This window comes from Phascolarctos cinereus, unplaced genomic scaffold (assembly GCF_003287225.1).
Source record: "Phascolarctos cinereus isolate Bilbo 61053 unplaced genomic scaffold, phaCin_HiC Scaffold_726;HRSCAF=1367, whole genome shotgun sequence".
In the NCBI taxonomy this organism is placed as follows: domain Eukaryota; kingdom Metazoa; phylum Chordata; class Mammalia; order Diprotodontia; family Phascolarctidae; genus Phascolarctos; species Phascolarctos cinereus.
The window spans coordinates 294,053,232-294,077,235 of NW_027556098.1; the positions used below are offsets into that span (position 1 = coordinate 294,053,232).

General features: G+C 34.3%; 1 protein-coding gene across 1 annotated transcript in view; it reads left to right on the forward strand.

Annotated features, from left to right (window-relative positions):
• DYNC2H1 (dynein cytoplasmic 2 heavy chain 1) overlaps positions 1-24,004 on the forward strand; it is a 370,089-nt gene that overhangs the window by 34,611 nt on the left and 311,474 nt on the right. Inside the window, 6 exon segments of the mRNA XM_020996144.2 lie at positions 1,573-1,668; positions 6,484-6,636; positions 6,713-6,811; positions 13,789-13,928; positions 17,121-17,349; positions 20,493-20,620. Coding sequence (XP_020851803.1) covers positions 1,573-1,668; positions 6,484-6,636; positions 6,713-6,811; positions 13,789-13,928; positions 17,121-17,349; positions 20,493-20,620 — 845 coding nt within the window.

Sequence of the window (24,004 nt, forward strand, 5' to 3'; positions counted from 1 at the left end):
GCTTGGAGAGTTGCGTGTTTGTGTGTGTGTGTGTGTGTGTGTGTGTGTGTGTGTGTGTGTCTGTGTGTGTGTCTAAATAAAGCTAGGGTGTGAAAGGTTATTGTAGTAGGGTGTTTAGGAAAATTTATTTGTCTGACAATATGTAACTCTATAGCTTTATCTCCCAGAAGAAATCCTTATAGAAGCCTAGCACAAAAAGGAAAGGGAATGATTATTTTTGTCATGAAATGACATGTCTTTATCTTCTCTTGGACTTTGGGAGTATGGAGGTATGGAGGAAGAGTAAGACTCACTGATTTTATTTCCTCATTTTTTGCAGCTTGAACTCAATAAGATAGAAAATAATCTTTTTTTCTTTTCTAATTTCTTATACTGAGAATTAGCCCATTTTAGAAGAAATTTTTTTATTTCATAATCATATGTTGTAAATTAGCAGGACCTACTTAGATACATTATTCACCTTTCCTGACAAGCTGTGAGACACTTTATTTATAATTAATTGGATTAGATGTTTTTGTGATTTTATCCTCTTTATCTATGAGTTCTTAGCAGATTATCCCCAGGAGATCTGTCTTTGAGATCCAGATAGTTTACCACATTCTTTATAAAAGTTTTCGTTATCTAAGTGAAAAATACTCTCTTCTCCTCAGTTTTCTTAATGTCCTTTGAACCACTTTTGTCTCTATCACAATCTACTTTCTATTATTATTCATCTTTGTAGTTTTATTAAGTAATAATCAGCAACAACAACAAAATAGAGAACATTTACATAGCATATGAAGTTTGCAATGTGCTTTTAAAGATATTTCATTTAATTCTCACCAGAACCCTGGGAAGTAGGTGCTATTATTATCTCCATAATATAGAGGAGGAAACTGAGACACATAGAAGTTAAATGAGTTGCCCAGGGATGGCTGGTATGTTTTGTTGCCCTGAGGAGAGGGGCTGTGTCATTGTTCATCCTTATATTCAAGAACCATTGGCATAGGACAGAAATGTTGGTTGAATTGAATCCAGTCTATAAGTATTCAATTTCATCATTATCACCAGGTATTAAAGTGCCCACATGTAGTGTAGATGAAAAAAAATTAACTGCTTTACATTCCTGCAGTTGTTCATACCAAAGATATGGTGGGTGCAGAGTCATGAAAAACTTATGCTGGAAGTATGCATGCATGGAAGCAGCCATTCTACTTTTGAGGTAGAATATTAAACTTGGAAAAGGTAATTTGCTTTCATACAGAAACTCACTGTCACGCTCAAGAATGTAATTGGCTTTTTTATATTAAATAAAATGGTTCATCTGTGCTAAAAAGCATTAAAAAACCCTTTTTTATGTGAAGGTATTTATTGTGAGCAAAAACATGTAAGACTGAAATGTACGCATATTTTGGTTGTGTATTTTTGATATGATATTTGAGGAAATGAATTTGTTTTCATATAAAAGGTGTTAAAATAGAACATGTCTCTTGAAAATAATTCTTGAATTTTACTAAGGTAGCAGTTAAGTATTTGTGGAACAAATAGCAAAATGTTAATCATTCATTTTGCTAACCATTTGTTATTTTATAGGTGGCACATTTTTACAATTCTATTGATCAGCAAATGATTCAAAGCCAGAGACCAATGATGTTACAGTCTGCTTTAGCATTTGAGCAAATAATTAAGGTAAAAGCACTTTTTATGTTATAATTATATTTTGAAATGTGTTGTTCTTCACATACTGCTTTTCAACTGTTTTCATTATTTCTTTGCATCTCTAACATACTCAGTTTATCAGGTGATTTCATATCTGCTCTTCTTTCTCTAATTCATTCTCTCACTCTGAGCACCTTGTCTTTTTTTTTTTTTTTTTGCTAAGGTGATCGGGGTTAAGTGACTTGCCCAGGGTCACACAGCTAGTAAGTGTTAAGTGTCTGAGACTGGATTTGAACTCACGTCCTCCTCACTCCAAGGCCAGAGCTCTATTCACTGCGCCACCTAGCTGCCCTGCCATGTTTTTTAAAAAGAAGTTTATGACCACCTCCTGTGAATTCCTTTTTCTTTCCCTTGCATATCATTGCATTTCTGTGTATCTTCTCCACTTGATATCTCAGAGAAATAACTTTTTTACTTCATGGTTAAAACACTCGTTCTTCCTCTTGACACAATTTCTTTTGGTCTTCTGTGGGGACCCTTCTTCCACAAATCTCTGCAGCTCAGCTCTCCCTTGTGCTCTTCCTTTCTACCTTATGACTCTCTTTTTAAAAAATGAAATAGGGCTTTTTTTCTCTCCTCTGGTTTGGATTTAAATGAGTACTATGACTCTTGGAAGTGTTCAGAAATTTCCCTTCAGATATTCTACAAGTCTCCATCTTCTAAATAATTCCTTTTTCCCTCAAGCACCAGTGTTCAAGATTCCTTATTCTGTTATGTTTACTTCTTGAGGTTGAAACAGTGTTGTGCATTAGCAAAATTATACAACATTCATTTTCATTTCTCTGACTCTTAATGTCCTTCCCAGTCTGACTTTGGTCTGCTTTTTCAGGCATATTATATCTTACTTTTCCTTTCACATGTTATGCGCAAGCCAAATTGACTGACTTGTTTTTCTTCCTCTGTGACATGCCATCTTCCTCCTCTGTGCTCTTGTACCATCTGACTTCATGCTTGAAATGCACTCCCTGCCTTATCACTGCCCCTTAGAAACTCTGCCTTCCTTCATAGCTTAGCTCAAGTACTATCTCCTACACGAAGCCTTTTCCAGTCCTTTCTTGTGTCACAGACCCTTCTGGCAGTCATGTGAAGCTGATGGACCCCTTCTCAGGTTGTTTTTAAATAATTGAGGAAAATGCTAAATTTCAGTTAAAGGTTAGTAAAAATAAAGATGTAAATTTTTTTCCCATTTAAGTTTATAAACTCTGAAATCTGTTTATGGATCCCATGGGAGTCCTGGGTTGCAATTGCTGGTTTTTCTCTTTCTCCCCCCATGTGACTTTGTACATATTCTGTGTGTGTGTGTGTGTGTGTGTGTGTGTGTGTATGTATGTATGTATGTGTGTGTATGTATGTATGTATGTATATGAATATGTGTGTGTATATATATATATATATAATATATATGTACATGTTATTTTCCCAAAAGAATTTAAGTACATTAAGGGTAGAGACTTTCATTTCAGACTATATCCTGAGTCCCAAACAGTACCTGACACATAGTAGGTGCTTAACAAATATTTGTTGACTGATTTGAAAAAATACTACAAAGGTAGATATTTGTGATCTGGAAGTTTAATGTCCTTTTCTCTCTGAATTAGTTTATATTTGTGTGTCTTGGGTGTCATGTAATATGTATCCTTTGAAAATCTAAAATGCTGCCCTGATATTTTAGAACCAGGGGGCAAAATAGAAATTGAAAGAATCGACCGATCACCTCCTGAAATAGATCCCCAAAGGAAAACTCCTAGGAATATTGTAGCCAAATTCTAGAGTTCCCAGGTCAAGGAGAAAATATTGCAAGCAGCCAGAAAGAAACAATTCAAGTATTGTGGAAACGCAATCAGGATAACACAAGATTTATCATCTTCTACATTAAGGGACCACAGGGCATAGAATATAATATTCCGGAGGGCAAAGGAGATAGGATTACAACCAAGAATCACCTACCCAGCAAAACTGAGTATAATCCTTCAGGGGAAAAAATGGACATTCAGTGAAATAGGGGACTTTCAAGCATTCTTGATGAAAAGACCAGAGCTAAACAGAAAATTTGATTTTCAAATACAAGAATCAAGTGAAACATGAAGAAATAAACAGGGAAGAGAAATCATAAAAGACTTATTAAGGTTTAACTGTTTACATTCCTGCATGGAAAGATGATATTTATAACTCATGGGACCTTTGTCAGTATTAGGGTAGTTGGAGGGAAAAAATTATATGTATGTGTGTGTGTGTATATATATATATATATGTGTGTATATATATATATGTATATATATATATACACATATAGATAGATAGAGGGCACAGGGTGAGTTGAAGATGAAGGGGTGATATCTGGAGAATAAAATTAAGGAGTGAGAAAGGATTATATGGGGAGGAGAAAGGGAGAGGTAGAATGGGGTAAATTATCTCCCATGAAACAGACAAGAAAAGGCTTTTATAGTGGAGGTGAAACAGGGTAGGGTGAGAAGGAATGAGTGCATCTTATTCTCATAGGATTTGGCTTAAGGAGGGAATAGCATACACACTCAATTGGGTATGGAAATCTGTCTTACCCTACAGTAAAATAGGGGGAGAAGGGGACAAGAGAGCAGGGAGATGATAGAGGGGAGAGCAGACTGGGCGAGGAGGTAATCAGAAGCAAACACTTCTGAAGAGGGACAAGGTCAAAAGAGAGAATAGAATAAATGGGGAGCGGGATAGGATGAAGGGAAATATACTTAGTTTTTCATACAAAAAAAGAAAATCTAAAATGCTGTTAAAACATAGAGACATATTTTATATCTATAAATTGAATTCTATTCAACAAATTGCTAGAAAGACAATTTTTCATGTCAAAATTCAGTTCTATTCAATTAAATTTTTATTAAACATCTAACATGTGTAAGGCACTGTTTTGATGCTCAGGTGCAAGGACAAACTTTGCTTGTCCAGTTCTTATTATGCCTTGAAGGCCCATTCAGGTGTTACTTCTATGAAGCTTTGCTTGAATCCCCTGGCTGTAAATCATCTCTCTCATCTTACATCATACTAGATTATTATTCTCTTGTTTACTTGTTGTTATTTGGATTTTATTTATAAAACTTCATATCATATCATTCTAACTAAATTAGATGATCTTTGATTTCAGGGTCATGTTTTGTGCTTTCTTTTTTATTTTTCCCATGGAGAGTCTAGGTTAATGTTTGAACAAATGGATGATTTACCTGGTGATATTTTGGGCCCTGGGCTGGCACTTTCTTAGGATTAGCTTGTGTGCCAACAGAAAGTGAATGAGAGGGTTTCTGTTTAAAATAGGAATTGCTTTGGTTTTAAGGTTTCGTTGTCTCTAATGTCTCATATTTACTGTTCTGACTGATTACTTGATTTGATCTATTGCTTTCTCTTTCCCTCTGATATATAGTTGTTCCATGATTCTTGGCTTTCGTGCATTAATTTGCCTTGACTTGTAGCTTCTGTATACTTCTGAGATTAGACATTAAGTCAGCTGTTAGACCCACTGTTCAGTCTTCATCTCTGTTTCTTATGTATTTCTGAGGACTATATTGAATTTTTGTTTGTACCCCGTGTGGCAGGTTCTGTTGCTTCTCTAAAATGATCCTTCTTGATATGAGCAAAGGCTCACAATCTTAAAATTCCATTAACAAACATTTGTTACGTACACAGAATGTTGCTAAGCACTTGGATTATACAAAATTCAAAGAAAATTCCTTATCTCATGGCATTTGTTTTCTCTTGGGGTAAAATAACATGTAAATCAGCTACACAAAGTAGCACATGGCAAATGCATAAGTAGGTCATAAAATACCATGCAGAATTGAAAGCAGAGAAGATCATTTAATTGAGGTGGAAGAGGTAGTAAATTAAGTTAGCTCTTGAAGACTTTTAGCAGGTAAAGATGAGGCTGCATAAAGACTAGATGAAAGCTAACGCTAGAATAATGGTCAGATGAGGGCATACTTGCAAATGAGATGGAATGGGATGGAATAAATGTCATAATTACCGGACTTAACATTGACATAGAGGAAAGCCTATTCTTTCAAGTTTTCAGCGTCAACAGTTTGTTTTAAAATGTTAGGTTGAAGTTTTCTCAATCTCATATCATATTTTCTAATTTCTTTTCTTTTGACTTGGTTTTAACCAGTTAACTACAAAGATAGCTAATTCAGGAAGGACACCTTCATTGATAACCAGTCAATTTGTGTTTGTTAGAATATAATATTTCATTTTTTTTTTGTCATGACTCCTTTCTACTACTCTGCCAAGATCATAGCAGAAGCTGACTTAGACTATATAGAACTGAGGGCCAATTTGTAATTTTTATTTATTTCAAGGGCTTGCTATGACCCTAGAGTTCAACCATGGCCAGCCTTTCTGTTCTTAGTGAGGCTGGTCCTCTGAATGCAGATGTAGTCTATTCCTGGACTATATTGGAAGCCTTTCTAGCAGAATACTGCTGCCTTCTAGAGACTGTGACTTGCCCTATTCATACAGCTAGAAAATTTCAGTCATGAATTGAATTTTGTCTGACTTCAAGTCTAAAACTCTGTTTGCTGTATGATGTAGACTTCCCTGAGGAGACAAAGACCTGATTATCTTTTAAAAGTAGGGCAACAGAGACATGTATCTACTTACTCCTTTGTTAACTTTGGTATACTGAGTTCTCAGACCACACAGACATGTAGTATGTATGAATGATAGTAAGATTTATAATATTTTGAGCTCTTTGAGAGAAAGGTATAGCTTAAATTGTAATTGAGTATATCATTTGTGTTTACTTAGAATTCAAAACCTGGTGCTGGAGAAAAGTCACAGATTACCTGGGATAATCCTAAAGAATTAGAAGGCTACATCCAAAAATTACAAAGTGCTGCTGAACGATTAGCTACAGAAAACAGAAAACTAAGAAAGTGGCACGCCACATTTTGTGAAAAGGTATATTTTATTTAGAAAATTGAGGGGGTTGTGTATAGCACACCTGTTTTACTAACCAGCCTCTGCTTTTCAACAGGTTGTAGTGCTCATGAACATTGACTTGCTGCGACAACAACAGCGCTGGAAAGATGGACTCCAGGAACTGAGAACTGGTTTAGCTAGTGTAGAGGCACAGGTATGACTTACTTGTAATACTACAGTCAGCTGTGAAATCAGAAACTTTCAAACCACTAATGAAGGAAATGGATAATATCATAAAAGGGAACTTTAGGTCTTTAGTGAACTTACTGATTACTTTCACGTTTGGACACCAAAGGCCCTTTCAGCTTTCAAATTCTGTGATCTTGTAACAGGAAAATATTTAGGATTCTTTGCAGGAATTTATGTAGAAATAAAATAGATATTATATTTATATCTCAAAAGTATGAAAATATTGTCCTGTGATATTTTTAAATATTTGGATCTGTGCCCAGCCATTTTATCTAAGTTTACTGGAGCCACATTTTAACCCTTCTGTTTTGTTGTTTGCTATCAGCATTCTGATGTTGAGCTACACAACTTCCATTTATCAGTCATTAATTCATTTTTAGGTGGTTGAGATGTTTTTTCCCTATGTTCAAACAGCATTTTGAGGTATTACCCTGATGATGATGATGACTTTACTGGAGTAATTTAACCATATCCATACTGACATTTTTACTCTATGAAACCAGATGACTCAGCAGTTCTTGGAGAGGCAAATAAAGAAGGCCATTTCATCATTCAACCAAAGGAACAAGAAACATCATTCCATGGGATGGTTTATCTCACTTTTTGTTGCGTATGATTTACATAAACAAAAAGACCAACATTGTAGCTTATGTCTCAACATTAATGTTTCATGTTCCTATTGAACCTTATTATGATGATTAAGAAGTAAAGTAATTCTATGGCAGACTTGACAAGATCTTCAAAATGAAATCAAAACATGAATGCTTACACTTGATATCTTCATTAAGAAGGTGGACATAAGGGAAAATAGTAGAAAATATGTCAGAAATTGTGGTTCAGTATTAAGAAATGAAAGAGTTGAAAGACTTTCGGAGTACACAAATTCTCTTGCCTGTATAGGATGCATCTTTTTTCGGGGAGTTCTCTATTTATTTTTACTGTTATAGGGCAGTGGTTCTCAAACTTTTTGGTCTCAGGAGTCTTTTACACTGTTGACAATTTTTGAGAACTCTGCCAAGAGCTTCTGTTTATATGAGCTTTATCTATCAATATTTACCATATTAGAAATGAAAACATGTTAATATTATTATGGAAATAGTTTTGACCTTGCGGACTCCCTGAAAGGGCATCCACATAAGCCCTCAGAACACACTTTGAGAACCTCTGATAAAGAGAACTCCCGGTGAGGAAATACCTTCTATACCAGTTTTCTTCCTGCTATAACACTCTGCCTCTAAATACTTTCTTCAGGAAGAGCATCATAAAGTTAAAGACATGATAAGCTGCTAAAATATGACCAAAAATAATTATAGCTAGCATTTATATAGTGCCTATTATGTGTCAAGCACTGTGCTAAGCACTTTTAAAAAAAAATAAAGACTGTATTTTTCCTTTATTTGTATTCCTAGACATTAGCAAAGTGCCTGTCACATAGTAAATGCTTTCCCCACCTTGCAATTTTATTGTATTTTTAAATTTTTCTTATTTTTTGTTACATTTTAAGTTACAAACTATTTCCTGCTCACTCCTCACCCCACACTAGAGAATGCCACTGTTTGACTCAGATATATAAATAGATATAAAACCACACTCTGCATACTTGTATTTATTAGTTATTTCTCTGGAGGTGGATAGAATCTTCTTTTATGGATCCTTTGTAGTTGATTTTTTGTACCAAGAGTAACTTAGTAATTCACAGTTGTTCTTCAAACAATATTCATTCTTTGACAATACAACATTCTCTTGGTTCTGCTCATTTCATTCTTCATTATTTCATGTAAGTCTTTATATGTTTTTCTAAAATCAACCGGCTCACCATTTCTTACGGTACCATAGTATTTCAGCACAGTCATATACCACAACTTGTTTAGCCATTTTCTGATTGATAGTGATAGACATCCCCTCAATTTCTAGTTCTTTGCCACCACAAAAAAAGCTGCTATAAATATTTTAGAACATAGAAGTTCTTTTCCTTTTTCCTTGATCACCTTGGAAAACAGACCTAGTAGTAATATTTCTATGTCGAAAGGTATACAGTTTTACAACTCTTTGGGCATAATTCCAGATTGCTTTCTAAAATGGTTGGATCAGTTCATAGTTCTGTCAGCAGTGAATTAGTGTCCCAATTTTTCCACATCCTCTCCAACATTTGTCATTTTTCCCCTGTGTCACTTTAGCCAATTAATAGGTGTGAGATACCTTAAAGTCATACCTGCACAATTTGGCAGTAGGTTTGGGCCACAGGTAGGTTAGACAGACTGACCACGTTTGATTGCCATGGGTCACATGACAAACAGGAGAGTGAGTATTCAGTGCAATCAGGGCTGCCTGAAATCCTGTGGCGGGCCTCAAGTAGCCTGTGGGCTGTCTGTTGTGCAGGCCTGTTCAAAGTTGCTTTAATTTATATTCTCTAATCAATAATGATTTAAAGCATTTTTTTCATATGACTATATGTAGCTTAGATTTCTTCATTGAAAAATTTCCTGTTCATATCTTTTGACCATTTACCAATCAGGGAATGACTCATGTTCTTATAAATTTGACAAAGTTGTCTATATATTTGAGATATGAGATCTTTATTTGAGAAGCTGTCTATAAATATCCCCCCTCCCCAAAATTTCTACTTTCTTTCTAATTTTGGCTACATTAGTTTTATTTGTACAAACTCTTTTTAATTTAATGTTGTGAGAATTATCCATTTTATATCTCACAATGCTCTCTATCTCTTGTTAATTTAATGTTGTGAGAATTATCCATTTTATATCTCACAATGCTCTCTATCTCTTGTTTATTCATAAATTCTTCTATTCATAAGTCTGATAAGTAATATGTTCAGTGTTATTCTAATTTTCTTATGATGTCTCCCTTTATATCTGGGTCATGTATCCATTTTGACCATATCTGGTAAATGGTGTAAGATATTGGTCTGTACCCAATTTCTACCAAACTGCTTTCCAGTTTTCCTTAGAATTTTTACCATATAGTGAATTCTTATCCCAAAAGCTTAAATCTACATTTTTCAAACACAAAGTTACTATAATCATTTACTATTGTGTATTGTATGCCTACTCTGTTCCACTGATCCACTTTTCTGTTTCTTAGCTAGTACTGGGTAGTTTTGATAATTACTGCCTTATGATATAGTATAAAATGTGGTACAGCTAAACTTTTTCCTTTACATTTCTTCCCATTAATTTCCTTGATATTCTTTAACTTTTGTTCTTCCAAATTAATTTTGTTTTTATTTTTTCTAGCTCAGAAAAATAATTTTTGGTAATTTAATTGGGATGGCATTGAATGCATAGATTAGTTTAGATAGAATTTTCATTTTTATTATATTGCTTCTGCTGACCCGTGAACAGTTATTGTTTCCAATTATTTAATCTGACTTTACATGTATAAAAAGTGTTTTATAATTATGTTTATGTAGTTCCTGGGTCTGTCTTGGCAGGTATACTCCCAGGTATTTTATGCTATCTATGATTATTTTAAATGGGGTATCTCTTCTTGAAGGGTTTTGTTTGTGATATATAAAAATGCTGATGATTTATGTGGGTTTATTTTATATCCTGCTACTTTGCTAAAATTATTATTTCAACTGATTTTTAGTTGAATCTCTAGAATTTTCCAAGTATGTCATCCTGTTGTCCACAGAAAGAGATAATTTTATTACCTCATTGCCTATTTTTATTCCTTCAATTTATTTTTCTCCTCTTATTGCTATTGCTAGCATTTCTGACACAATATTGAATTATATTTGTGATAATAGGCATCCTTGTTTTACTCCTGATCTTATTGGGAAAGCTTCTAGCTTATGTCGCTAAAAATAATGCTTGATCATGGTTTTAGGTAGCTGCTTATTATCTTAAGGAAAAAATATCCATTTATACCTATGCTTTCAAGTGTTTTTAATAGAAATGAGTGTTGTATTTTGTCAAAAGCTTTTTCTGCATCTATCTATATAATCACATGATTTTTGTTACTTTTGTTATTGACATAATATTATTAGTAGTTTTCCTTATGTTAAATCATCCCTGAATTTCTTGTATAAATCTCACTTGATCACAGTGTATAATCTTTGTGAGATTTTGTTGTAGTCTCCTACCTGGTATTTTATTTGTGTACCAATCACTTTAAAAATCTCTTTTTTTTTTTTTACTCACAACTATTGTGGGAGGTAGGTACTATTATTATCCTCATTTTGCAGTTGAGGAAACTGAGACAAATAGATTAAATGATTTGCCCAGGGTCACACGGTAAGTCTCTGAGGTTGGATTCAAACATGATAAAAATAAAATGGACCACATTAACATATTTGATAAACATGAAATTGACTGTCTTAACAGAAAAGAAACAATTGATTACCAATGGCAGAAATCATATCTAAGTCACTTTTTCTCTGTGTAGTCAATAGCACACCTAATGAATGGATAAAGATGAGAAGATGACACTCTATACAGTTACCAAATCTCCATTCTGGCCTATTCCAACTAGTTACTGACTAATGAAAAATTGGGAAATGGACAAAGGGAAAGACATTAATTCTAATTTTTTTCCATCTTTTCTTATGTCAATTTGGTTTATGAGAAACAATTGCTACATTGAGGAAGTAAAGATGGCCAAGAAAATACCAGTGAATACTCGATGTAGTGGTTTCTATTCTGTGCTGCCTGAATGATCAAAACTTTCCCACTGTCTTTGAAGCAACTTCAACCTTTTTTGTGTTTTTCTTCATTGGAAACAGTGTGCCTTATCCTAATTGTACATCATTTCTGTCTTCCTTTGAATAGTTGAGTCTTTGAATCACTTTATAGTTCTCTCAAATCAAAATGTATTTAATTTCTATTCTTATGGAGACTGTCTCCTTATGTAGCCATTAATCAGTGAAATATTTATTGATCACTAATTATGTGCAAAGGAAGCATTCTAGAAGCTACTCTGGTCAGTATTTGAACTGCAACGCGGCATGGTACTGTGGAAAGATTTTTGTTTAGAGGAGGCAGAAGAACTGGATGTGAATACTGCCTTAGGCACTACCTGTGTGACCCTGGGCACGTTGCTTCACCTGCTAGATCTCGGTTTCCTTACTTGTAGAATGAGGAGATGGGACTAGAATACTTCCAAGGCTCCTTTCAGTTCCAAATCGTCTTATGATTCTTGCTGATATTGGAGACAAGGTGGTCAAGAGTAATAGTGGTATATAATATAAACTCAATTGTAAAATCTTGCAGAGGAAATTAATGAGAGATATGGAATAGTATTGTGCTCCAAGGAGAACAGCAAGGAGATGAAAATAGAGTATATCTGCAGATATTCCTATAATGATCTCATCATCTATGACAGTGGAAGAGCCATATTTGGATTTTTGATTTAGTCTCCAGTGTACCTTATGAGAAAGTACAAATGACATTTAAGAAAATAAATTTGAGAAAAGCAGCTATACCAGCTCAAATATTTCTGAAAAAAATTTCTGTAAGCAACACAATTTTGAAAATATTAAGGAACCAGTTTTCAAGATATCTGAAAGAATGAGAAAGAATTCCAAATAACTGAAAAAATTATAAACAATGTCACTACACAAAAAATATCTTTGATATATCATTAAAACTGTCCCATATACTTTCTCATCTTACTAAAATCCTTATGAGAATGACCAAAAATATTGAGGATATCCTTGATGAAAATACTAGTGAGTAGATATAACTTTTGCAAATGGCTTTTAATAGTTGATTTTATTTTCAGTCATGCAACTGACATAGAGGCATGATGAATTCAAGACCCTGCTAAATTTATTGCTTATATATTATAAAAAAAAGTCTTGAATGAGTCTTTCTTAGAAGGTATTTTCAGCATACATTAAGATCATACCAGATTCCTTGTAATCACAGAGATAAAATTGTTCAATGACCTTCTATCAGTATGAAGTTATGTTGATAACTATATATATATATATATACTCTCTAGGGCTATTTGCCTCTTCTATGGAGGATGCCTTTTACAGAGTACAAATGGTAAATGAATTCCATATAGATGGCGAAGTCCTCTGGATCAGAGACATCAAACTCATAGTCTAAGGGCTTGCAAAACAGCCTATAGAACTAGATTAAAGTGTAATTGTGTTTTCATCATGACTGATGTGAAAATATGATTAATATGAATGTATAAGATTGTAGGCCGTCTTGGGGAGGGGGGATTAGAGGGGTGGAGGAGAAAATTCAAAACTCAAAATCTTATTGAAGTGAATGTTGAAAACTAAAATTAATTATTTAGAATGTAATTGTGAAAGGTTTAACAAAATAAATAAAAATACAACATAAATAAATTAATTTTTGCTTTTTAAAATCAGTGTGTGGCCCATAGGGATCCATTTCTTTTGGAGTTTGACAGCACATAGGTATCACCAAACTGTACATGAGGATCCTTGTGAGCCAAATATTGACTTAGAAAACCAGACATGTATATATATAATTCTCTTTTTTTAATACATCAGCACATTAAAATCAGATAAGAACTAATTTAAATCTATTTTGGGCACTATTCAGGAGTGTTGAGGCCAAATGCTGCAACATGTTTGACACCACTGTGCAGATATTCCTGGTCTGGAAGACCTAAATCAAAATTCTGTCTCTGACACTTGTTGCACATCCCAGAGCAAATCACTTTACCATTTGGAGATTTAGTTTCATTATCTATAGAATGGGTATAGTAATAATTGTATTACTTATTTCAAAAGGTTGTTACGAGTAAAGTACTTTATAAGTAATAAAATGCTACAAAAATGAATGCTTTATATTTAAAAATTAAAATATTTGAGTTGAACTTAAAATAATTATTTCACTTAAAGATTAATATTTCTTTCAATAATATTAAATGTATTAACATAAGAATATTAAAATAAAATATGCTATATCCTAGTTCTAACTAAATAATATTATATTTAAGGGATTCCAAGCAAGTGACATGCATGCATGGAAGCAGCACTGGAATCATCAGCTCTACAAAGCCCTGGAGCATCAGTACCAAATGGGCTTAGAGGCACTTAATGAGAATCTGCCAGAAATAAACATAGATTTAACTTATAAGTAAGAAATTTTTCACCACTGTTTAAAACATGCTATTTAATTTTTTTTTAGTTGGGAATTTTTAATTTGTTCATTTTGTAGTTCTTTTTAGTTGCATGCACAATTCATTCATCCTCTTTTTAAGCCTTTAGAGATAATATATTTTCTCCTAAGTGTTTCTTTGGCTATGTCCCACAATTTTGATATGTTGTCTAATTGTTGTCATTAACCTTATTAAAATTGTTGATTGTTTCCATTATTTGTTCTTTGACCTCATTCTTTAGGGTCATATTATTTAGTTTCTGGTTAATTGTTAATCTATGCTTACAAGGCCTTTCCTTTTATTAAATGTAATTTTTATTGCATTAGAGTTTAAAAGTAGTGCATTTAATATCTGCTTTTCTACATTTACCTGTGAGGTTTTTATGACTGTGCTATGTAGAACTGAGAGAAAGATCCACTCTTGTCTATTCCCATTCATTTTTCTCCAGGAGTTATCCTATTTAACTCTTCTAAATTTCTGTTCGTCTCTGTAACTTCTTTCTTGTTTATTTTATGGAAGATTTATCTAGTTCTGAGAACGGAAAGTTGAGCTCTTCTCCTAGTGTAGTTTTACTGTCTCTTTCTTCCTGTAACTCATTTAACTTTTCCTTTAAGAATTTGGATGCTATTTAGTGCATATATATTAGTATCAATATTACTTCATGGTGTATAATACCTGAATATCTCCTTTAATTAGGTCTCTTTTTGCTTTTGCTTTTGTCTGAGGTCATGGTTGCTGATCCTGCCTTTTTTACTTCAGCTGAAGCAACATAGATTCTGCTCCAGCCCATTATTTTAGTTATCTGTGTGTCTTTTTGTTTTGTGTGTTTCTTGTTAATAACATGTTATTGGATTCTGGTTTCTAAACCATCTTGTTATCTACTTTTATTTTATGGTTGCGTTCATCCCATTCACATTCATGGTTATGATTGTTGTGTATTTTTTCCTCTATCCTATTTTTTTTCTGTTTATCTTTCTCTCTTTTTTTTTCACCCTGTCCCTCCTCAAGAGTCTGTTTTGCTACTGACCACTGCCTCCCTTATCTTCCCTCTCTATTATCACTGTCCCTCTTTTCTCTTAACCCCTTCTGTTCTTACTTCTCTTTTGGGTAAAATAGGTTTCTGTTCCCAACTGAGTGTGTAAGTATATTCTTCCCTCTTTGAACCAGTAAATGAGAGTAAGGTTCAAGAATCCCTCCTATTTTGCCCTCCACTGTACAGACTCTTCCTTGTGAGCCTTTTTAATGTGAGATAATTTTTATTATTCTTCCTATTTCTTACCCCTTCTCCCGGTGCATCCCTCTTTCTTTCTCCATTTTTTTGAGGTCATCCCAACATAATTAACTCACATCTGTGCCTTTTTCCTATGTAGAATCCTTCTAACTATCATTGTAATGATAACTTAGGAGTTAGTATTATCTTCCCATATAGAAATGTAAATGATTTCTCTTTCAGATTAACTTTTTCATGCTTCTCTTAAGTCTTATGTTTGAATGTCAGATTTTTTATTCAGGTATGGTTTTTTCATCAGGAATGTTTGAAAGTCTTCTGTGTCATTAAAAATCCATTTTTCCCCTGAAGGATTACACTCAGTTTTGCTGGGTAGGTTATTCTTGATTGCGTTCTTACCTCCTTTGCTTTCCAAAACATATTTCAAGTCCTTCACTCCTTTAATGTAACTGTTACATCTTGTGTGATCCTGACTGTGGCCCCATGGTATTTGGCTGCTTGAAGTAATATTTCCTTGACCTGGGAGCTCAGGAATTTGGCTATAATATTTCTGGGAAATTTCATATAGGGATCTCTTTCAGGAGGTGATTGGTGGATTCTTTCAATTTCCATCTTATTCTTGGGTTCTAGCATATTGGGACAGTTTTCCTTTATAGTTTCTTGAAATGTGATATCTAGGATTTTTTTGATGATGGCTTTTGGGTAGTGCAATAATTCTTAAATTCTCTGTCCTTGAACTATTTTTCTGACCAGTTGTTTTTCTGACGACATATTTTACTTTTTCTTCTATTTTTTCCTTCTTTTGACTGTATTTTATTGTTTCTTGATGTCTCATGGGGTCATTAGTTTCTGCTTGCCTAATTCTGATTTTTGAGGAATTATTTTCTTCAGTGAGATTTTGTACCTCTTTTTACATTTGGCCAATTTTGCTTTTTAAGGTGTTTATTCTGTATTTTTTTATTTTTTGTTTTCTTACCAAACCATTAATTCTCCTTTCATAATTTTCATGCATTGTTTTCATATCTTCTCTGTTCTTCCTCTATCACTCTTATTTATTTTTATAATTTTTTTTGCTCTTAATTTAATTCTTCCAGGAATCTTGTCAGATCTGCTTCTTTCTGTGAGGCTTTGCTTATATCCCATTTTCACCTCATGATCTTCTGTATTTGTGTTTGATTTTCCCTGTCGCCATAGGAGCTTGTTATGGTCATGTTATGTTTTGTTTGTTTGCTCATTTTCTAGCCTGTTTCTTGACTTTGAACTTTATGTTAAAGTTGGGCTCTGCTCCCCTGGAATGGGGATGAAGGGGTACTGTCCCAAACTTGAGGCTTTTTTGCGCTGCAGTTTTCATAGCTAGTTTTGGGAGTTTGTAAGTTTTTGGTGCTTCCAATGGTGTGTGATCCTAGGAGAAGCATAGTCACTATTTTCTTGATCTGTGCCCTGGTTGTTACCCAGGAAGAGCACTTGTTTGCAATCCCTAGTGATTGTTCTGTTCCTCAGGCCTCCTGCTCTCTTGTGACCACAAGCACTCCTCTCCACTGTGGAACTGCACATGGGCAGTAGAGTTGCTAAATAGTGTCCATTCCTGCAACCAGTGCCAGCATGGCGATCTGCTGCAACCATTTTGTGAATAATTGTCCAATCCCTTTACTGTCTCTGACCTAAGAGCCCCAATATGTGGGCTCTTGGACAGTCCCTCTCCTAGTGTCACAGACCTTTCCTTCTGACCTCCTAAGTTGTCCTGTGGTAGAAGAATATCTCACTCCAATCCTTTGTTGGCTCTGCCACTCCAGAATTAGATTTAAGGCATTATTGCAAAGTTGCTTAGAGGAGAATGTTGGAAGAAATCATATGTAATGCCGCCTCTTTTCTGCCATCTTGGCTCCTCCCCTCTTAATTTTTTTAATAATTTTTATTCAAAAATAATTTGTTCAACTTTTAGACAAGGAAGATTACAGTTCAAACCTCCCTTTGAAGAAATTCGGGCTAAGTATTACAGAGAAATGAAGAGATTCATCAGTATCCCAAATCAGTTCAGGGGAGTGGGTGATGCAGGAGATGAAGGTATCTTTGCTATTATGATTGAAAGAAATGCAAGTGGATTTCTGACTATTTTCAGCAAAGCAGAAGATCTGTTCAGAAGACTGGCAGCTGTTTCAGACCAACTTAAGGTAATGATTGTGCAGTATTTTTGCCATTCTTTTTGCCATATTTCATTTCAATAATTGTTTAGTAGTGAGTGTATAGTAGTTTTTGTTGGTAGTGGTAAATGTGCAAATTTATATTTGCCTTTGTGTATAATTGGTATATAATTACAAAATCCATGTAGTGTAGTGGGTAGATTATTAGATTAGTAATATAGAAAATATAGGTTTGACTCCTGCTCCTGATACCTATTTGGTATATGTGCATGAGCAAATCTCTTCCCTCTTCTGAACATCATTCCTCATCTCTAAAATCGGCAGAGCTATAGTGTCTGCAATGTTGTTATGAAGCTCAAATGAGAGAATGTATAAAAATGCTTTATACATTTAAAAAGTTCTACATAATTGCCAGATCTTATAAGTATTAACTTTTAAGAATGTAGCAAACTAATGAACCATACTTAGGGATTGTTATATTTATAGTTTTTACTGCAAGTTAAAGATAAGACAATATCAATAGTGAAGGTATTCCTAAATATTTTTATGGCATTTTGATTTTTATTTCAAATACATAGACCTTCAGATTCTGTAATCTGCGTAGGATTTAACTTAAATCTGCCAAAGATTTAAGCATAAACTGAAGTGGAGGTAATGTAATACCTCTGAGTGTGGTGCTCTGGTGAATGAATTTTTCAGTTATTATAGTTCTATGTTATCATATACAATAATGTATATAATTCACAGGTCATATATAACAATGTGTTACATACATATATCTGTATCTTTCTCTATATCTATATTTACTCCCATATGACTTACTTTTTTATTTTATTTGAGATTCTTAAGTAGCCTTCTGACCAATTAGAAATCTGTATGAATAGACAAGTTCTTTTCCATTTCACTTGTCTTCAGCCTAACTCTATGGCTGTTGTTACTCTTGCTCCCTGATCAGTTTATGGAAAAAAAGATTATGTTTACCAAGTTGACCTTTTTGTTTGAATTTTTTTTTCAACTTTCTGACACCTGACCATTAAGCAAACATATGACAACTAAATTGGTTTGAATATTCATGTGATTGATTTTTCAGGGCATTATCATTATTTTAAGAAAAAAAACAAACCCTGATAATTTAAGAAATATCCTATTTAAATAGCACTATACTAAGATTCAGCACAAATTTTCATAACTTGCTAAAACTATGAAAATATTTATACATTTTGAAAATTTACCCCTCATGCCTACTCCTGCTTGGTCTGCTTCACTCATAAAGGTCAGTTTAAAATGACAATGATCTCTAAATCTTAAAAGTGATTTATGTGCCATGCCATCACAGGTCTTGGAAACAAAAAAATTGGGATTAGCTGATTTTTGACATTGAATATTTATAGTTTTCAATTCTGTCTGTTCTTTTATTTTTCTATGCTACATCAAGTATAAAACTTCTACTCAAACCTGTAACAAAAGATCATTGGTTATGAGCTGCAGCACAATAATCAAAGTCAATATTTAGAAGAGGCAGAAAAATCACTGCTATTTTCTAGTTTTAACATGCTGAAGTACTTTAAAAATTTCAAGTGGCATAATTTTCCAAGGAACTAAGTTTAATTGTTTATTGCAAACTTTCCAAAAGATTTTGAGTTCATGCCATGGAAAAAAGGTCAGGATTTTGTTGTTTCATTTTTGTATCCCTATGCCCTCCCCATCTTATATCACCATTTAACACAGATCTTTCTTCATATGAGAAGGTTGGTTAATGTTGGTTGAACTGAAAAACAATATTGAGTTTCTAATATACATGTTTCACAATATAAATAAATTAAGAAATATTAATGAAGATCCAGGTATGTCCAGGATTACTTCTTCTGCTAGGCGAGGTGACATAGTCATCCTAGGACATTAGGGCAAGTTGAGTTTAAAATTTGCTACATCTTCCACATGAACTTATTTTTGTCCTCACTTTAAGGGAAAAGAAGATTCTTTACAGTTTGAGGAAGGAAAAAGTATAACATCTGTAGGTTTAAATCAGCAAATCTACATTGAATGTTATTATATTGGAGCTCAGTTACTTAGTTGTAGAGAATTTTTAGATTACCATCCTGAGCCTTTATGAACCTTTTTGCTTTTTGGCTTTATAAATTAATAGGGATAGGCTAATCTTCTCTCTTTGTTGTGATGTTTTTATTAATATTTTCCAGAAGTAACTCAGAGTTTTGATAATGAAATTTTATCTTAGGACTTATTTTTGTTCTATTTTTTGTATAATAAGAAATATATGGAAATCTTGTGGATAGTGCCAATAGTCATTTTATTGCGTAGTTATTAGAATTCAGAGGCAGACAGTTAGACTTGGTGTCAGGAGAGGTCTGAGTTCAAATTCTGGTTTCAACACTTATCTTGCTTTGTGCTTATGGGCAAAGCATTTATTAAGAGCTTACTGTGTAACGGAAACTGTGATAAGCACTCAGGATACAATTAACAAGCAAAAAAGAAAAGTAGCCCTTCCCTGAAGGAGCTTATATTCTAATGTGGAAAGACTACACGTGAAAGGGAACTAAAAAGTTGAGGCTAGTTGAAGTACCTTTGAGGGGAGCATGATAATGATGTCCAGAGAGTCATAAACAGAGCTGGGGGGAAGAAGTGTGGCTGGCTGGCTTGCTAGAGATGTTCATTAAACTGGAAACAATGGGAGGAATTAGACAGTGGGAGAGGGGGGGGGGAGGCTGGCCCTCAGTATTGGAACATCCGTTCCAGGGTGAGAAGACCACAAGGGATGAGGGAATTTCCCAGGTGAAAAGGCCGTTTTTAATATGAATTTTTTTCCCTGAAGACTGGATCAGCAGAAATTCAATAGAAATTCCAAGAATCATGGTTCAAACAAAGGACTAATTAACATTATTTTCAGTTAGTTAATATCATCTATAGTTGACAAACCTTGAATTTTAAGAGATTAACAGTGACTTTCCTAAGGTCATGCATAGTTTTAGGAAGTGTTTGCTAGTTAGTAACAGGATTATGATTGGAATTTATATCATGTTTATAAATTGTCACTCAGTGCATCATTTCACAATTGCCATTTTCCAGTGATCATGTAGGTATATTCTAGACTTTTAAATATGAACTAACAGTATTTCTTATTCTGAAATCATAATTCTCTTTACATCTTTGAAAAGGAATGGGTTGTCATTGGACAAATAGATATGGAGGCTCTTGTGGAAAAGCATCTCTTCACTGTACAAGATTGGGAGAAAAATTTTAAAGCCCTCAAAGTGAAAGGGAAAGAAGTTGAACGACTTCCAAGGTATAACAGATTAATTTATGTCCTTTTAAAAATAAAATTTTATTTTTATCTTTCATTTTTACATTGCCTAAATTTTTCCTTGTATTTCTCTCCATCTCTCCTCCCGGAGAACCATCTCATATAAATGTCAAAATATTTTGGAGGTACCCTGTTTCTCAGGGCTGAGACCCAGTAAGCAGGCTGTACTCTGAGCTTGGCATAACAATAATCCTTTGCACTCTAGATGATATCACCCTTTGGCAAAGTGTATTGCTTGGCCCAGCACCAGGTGTTCACTGAGGGATTTAGTTCCCCCTATTTCCTCAGGGACATCCATCACATATTCACAATCCCTGTTCCTTGTCACTGACAGGCACTGCACTCCTGTTCCCACCATAGAATTCTGCTTCTGTGCCCTGTAGGGTGGGCATGACCCCTAAGAACTGAGACAATACTGTTACCACAGAGTCTCAGGAACAGTAACTAAAAACCTAAAAATGATTATGCCGTGGTCCAGCCAAGGATGTATATAACACCTGCCTTTAGTCTAGCATGTTAAGCCCTTCTTAGGAGAGGGGGCTTCTGTATGTATATGTCATTTTCTGTACTCTGAAATTAATTAAACTTCTGTTGTGTGTCCTTAACTGTCCTGTCTCTAGCCTTCACTGTTTGGCTCCTGCCACCTACAGGTTAGAGGCCTGTTCCAGTCTGGTTAACATGATATTTTTAAGGGGGGAAAAAACTAAGGCATTAAAAAAAATTAGCAAAACCAATCAATACATCAAAAAAAAAAGGCTGAAAATATGTGTCTTCTTCCATAGTTCTGGACCACCAACCAACACAGAGGAGTGTGGGAAGGTGTCTTTTCATGTCTCTTCTTTGGGGCTATACTGCTTCTATGTAATTCAGTAACATTCACTTTCACTTATTTTGTATTTATTGTTCTTTCTGTTTACCTTGTTGTAGTAGTGCATATTGTTTTCTCAGCTCTGCTTTCTTAACTGTGCATCATCAGTTCATGTAAGTCTTTCCATGCTTCTCATTATTCTGCATATTCATCACTTCTTATGGCACAGTAATATTCCGTTGCATTCTTGTGTCACAACTTGTTTAGCCATTCTTCAATCAATGGACATCTACTTTGTTACTGTTAATTCTTTACCTTGGGAATAGTGTGCTCAAATCCTGCTGAAAAGAAGTGATAGAAGTGAGATGCTTCACTCCTATCTTGTTTCCCTGCTGAAGAATTTTTGGCCTCATCTTAAGTGGGATGGCAGGAAGAGAGAAACCTCCTGTTCCACTGCTGCTGGTTGCTTTGGCCTAAGGCACTCAAGCTGTCATGGGGGATTGTTGGGGGGGTCTGAGGAGGGACAAGACAAAAGATGACTTAAAGCAGGTAGTCCTCTTTTTCTTGATACCTCTTAGGGCTCTACTATGACAGAGACTATCTTTAGTACTTTCCACCTATCAAAAACAGTAATTACTATATCAGAAATGAAGAATTAAATCATTCATGTTCAAAATCTTTTAAGGGAGAATCAACCTGATTGCAGTGCACTTTATACCATGTGATTATAGCAAAGAAAAATTGACAGTGTGTTTTGTTTTAAAAAAAAATTATAAGAAAGCACTTTCTGTTTCTCTGAATTTTACATTCATCATTTTTACTGAACAATAATATTCTATTATATTTATATACTATAGCTTTTTTAGCTATTCCTCAGTTGAAGTCATTTTCTAGTTCCTTGCTACCAAAAAAGTTCTATTCTCGATATGCTAATATTTATTGGTTCTTTAAATCTTTAACATCCCTGTGCCTATTAGTTGGATTACTGAATCAACAGGTGTGACTATTATAGTCACTTTGCATATTTCTTGCATAATTGGACCAATTCACAGCTCCATTAACAGTGTGTTTATATGTCTGTTTTCGATCATCCCCTCCAATATTGAACATTTCCTTTTTTTAAGCACTTTTGTCAGTTTGCTGAATCTGAAGTAAATTCTTAAATGTTTTAATTTGTATTTTCTAATTATTAATTATTTGAAGCATGTTTTAAAATAATTGCCAACAGTTTACAGTTCTTTAGAAAGCCATTTGCACATATTCTTTGACTATTTATTTTACAGTTAAAGAAACTGAAGTCCAAATGATGGAGTGACTTGCTTAAGGTCACACAGCTATCTACTGATAGAATAAGAATTTAAAAATGAAGTCCTCCAATTCCAAGTCCTGTGGTCTTTCCACTTCAGCAACCCTTGAAAGATCTATATTAGTCACTCATCTATATTAAACGAGCATCTTTCATTTGCAAATTTGATTATAAGCACTGTGTTGTGATAATATAACTATATAGTATATATCTTTTATTAGTTAGGTGCACCTACCTACTGCACACATTTTCTTTGGGCTTCAGGAATCCCATATGTGGAGTTACTGCAAGTTACTACTTGATGGCTCAGTTTCATGTTTATGCTACTCAAGAATTGCTTCCAAATGTTAGGATCATAGATTTAGAGCTTCAAGGAACCTTAGAAGTCATCTGCCACAACTCCCTCATTTAAACAAATAAGGAAACAGGCTTAGAAAGGTTAACTAACTTAAGCCTGTCACTTCTCTCTCACCTGGAGAAGTGGCCCTTCTTCTTACCAAGGCAACTCCCTCACTTACACAGTTGATCCCATTCCATCCTGTCTTCTCCTGTAGATTACGTCCTTGACATTTCCACTTTCTAGTTTTCAATCTTTTATCTAGTGGTTTCTTCCCTGTTGCCTACAAACACTTATATGTCACCTTCATCTTTAAAAAAAAAACCTCTTGCTTGATCTGACAATCTCCACTAGCTCTTGTTTGATATCTCTCCTTAACTAAGCCATTTCCATTAGGTACTTCTATTTTCTTTCTTCTCATTCACTTCAAAACCTTCTGCCTCTGACCTCATCGTTCAACTGAAACTACCATCTCCATAGTTTCCATTGGTCTTTTAATTACCAAATTTAAAGGTATTTTTTCAGTCTTTATACTTCTTGATCTCTCTGTAGTCTTTGACCCTGTCATTTATCTTCTTTTGGATAACCTTGCCTCTCAGAGATTTCATGACATTGGTTTCTCCTGGATATCCTCCTGTCCCCTCCTCAGTATGCTTTGCTATATCTTTATTCATGTCATGCCCACTAAATGTGGGTGTCCTCTTGACTCTTTTCCTGGGTTCTCTTTTGTTCTCTGTCTTGCTTAGTGAGATTATGAGTTCCTATGGGTTCATTTATCTTCTGTGTAGATGATTCCTAGATTTATATATCCAGCCTTAGTCTCCTTCTTGACCTCCAGTTTCACATCATCCTTTTGGACATCTCAAAACAAATTGGTCCAAAACAGAACTCATTGTCTTTACTCCCAAACCTGCT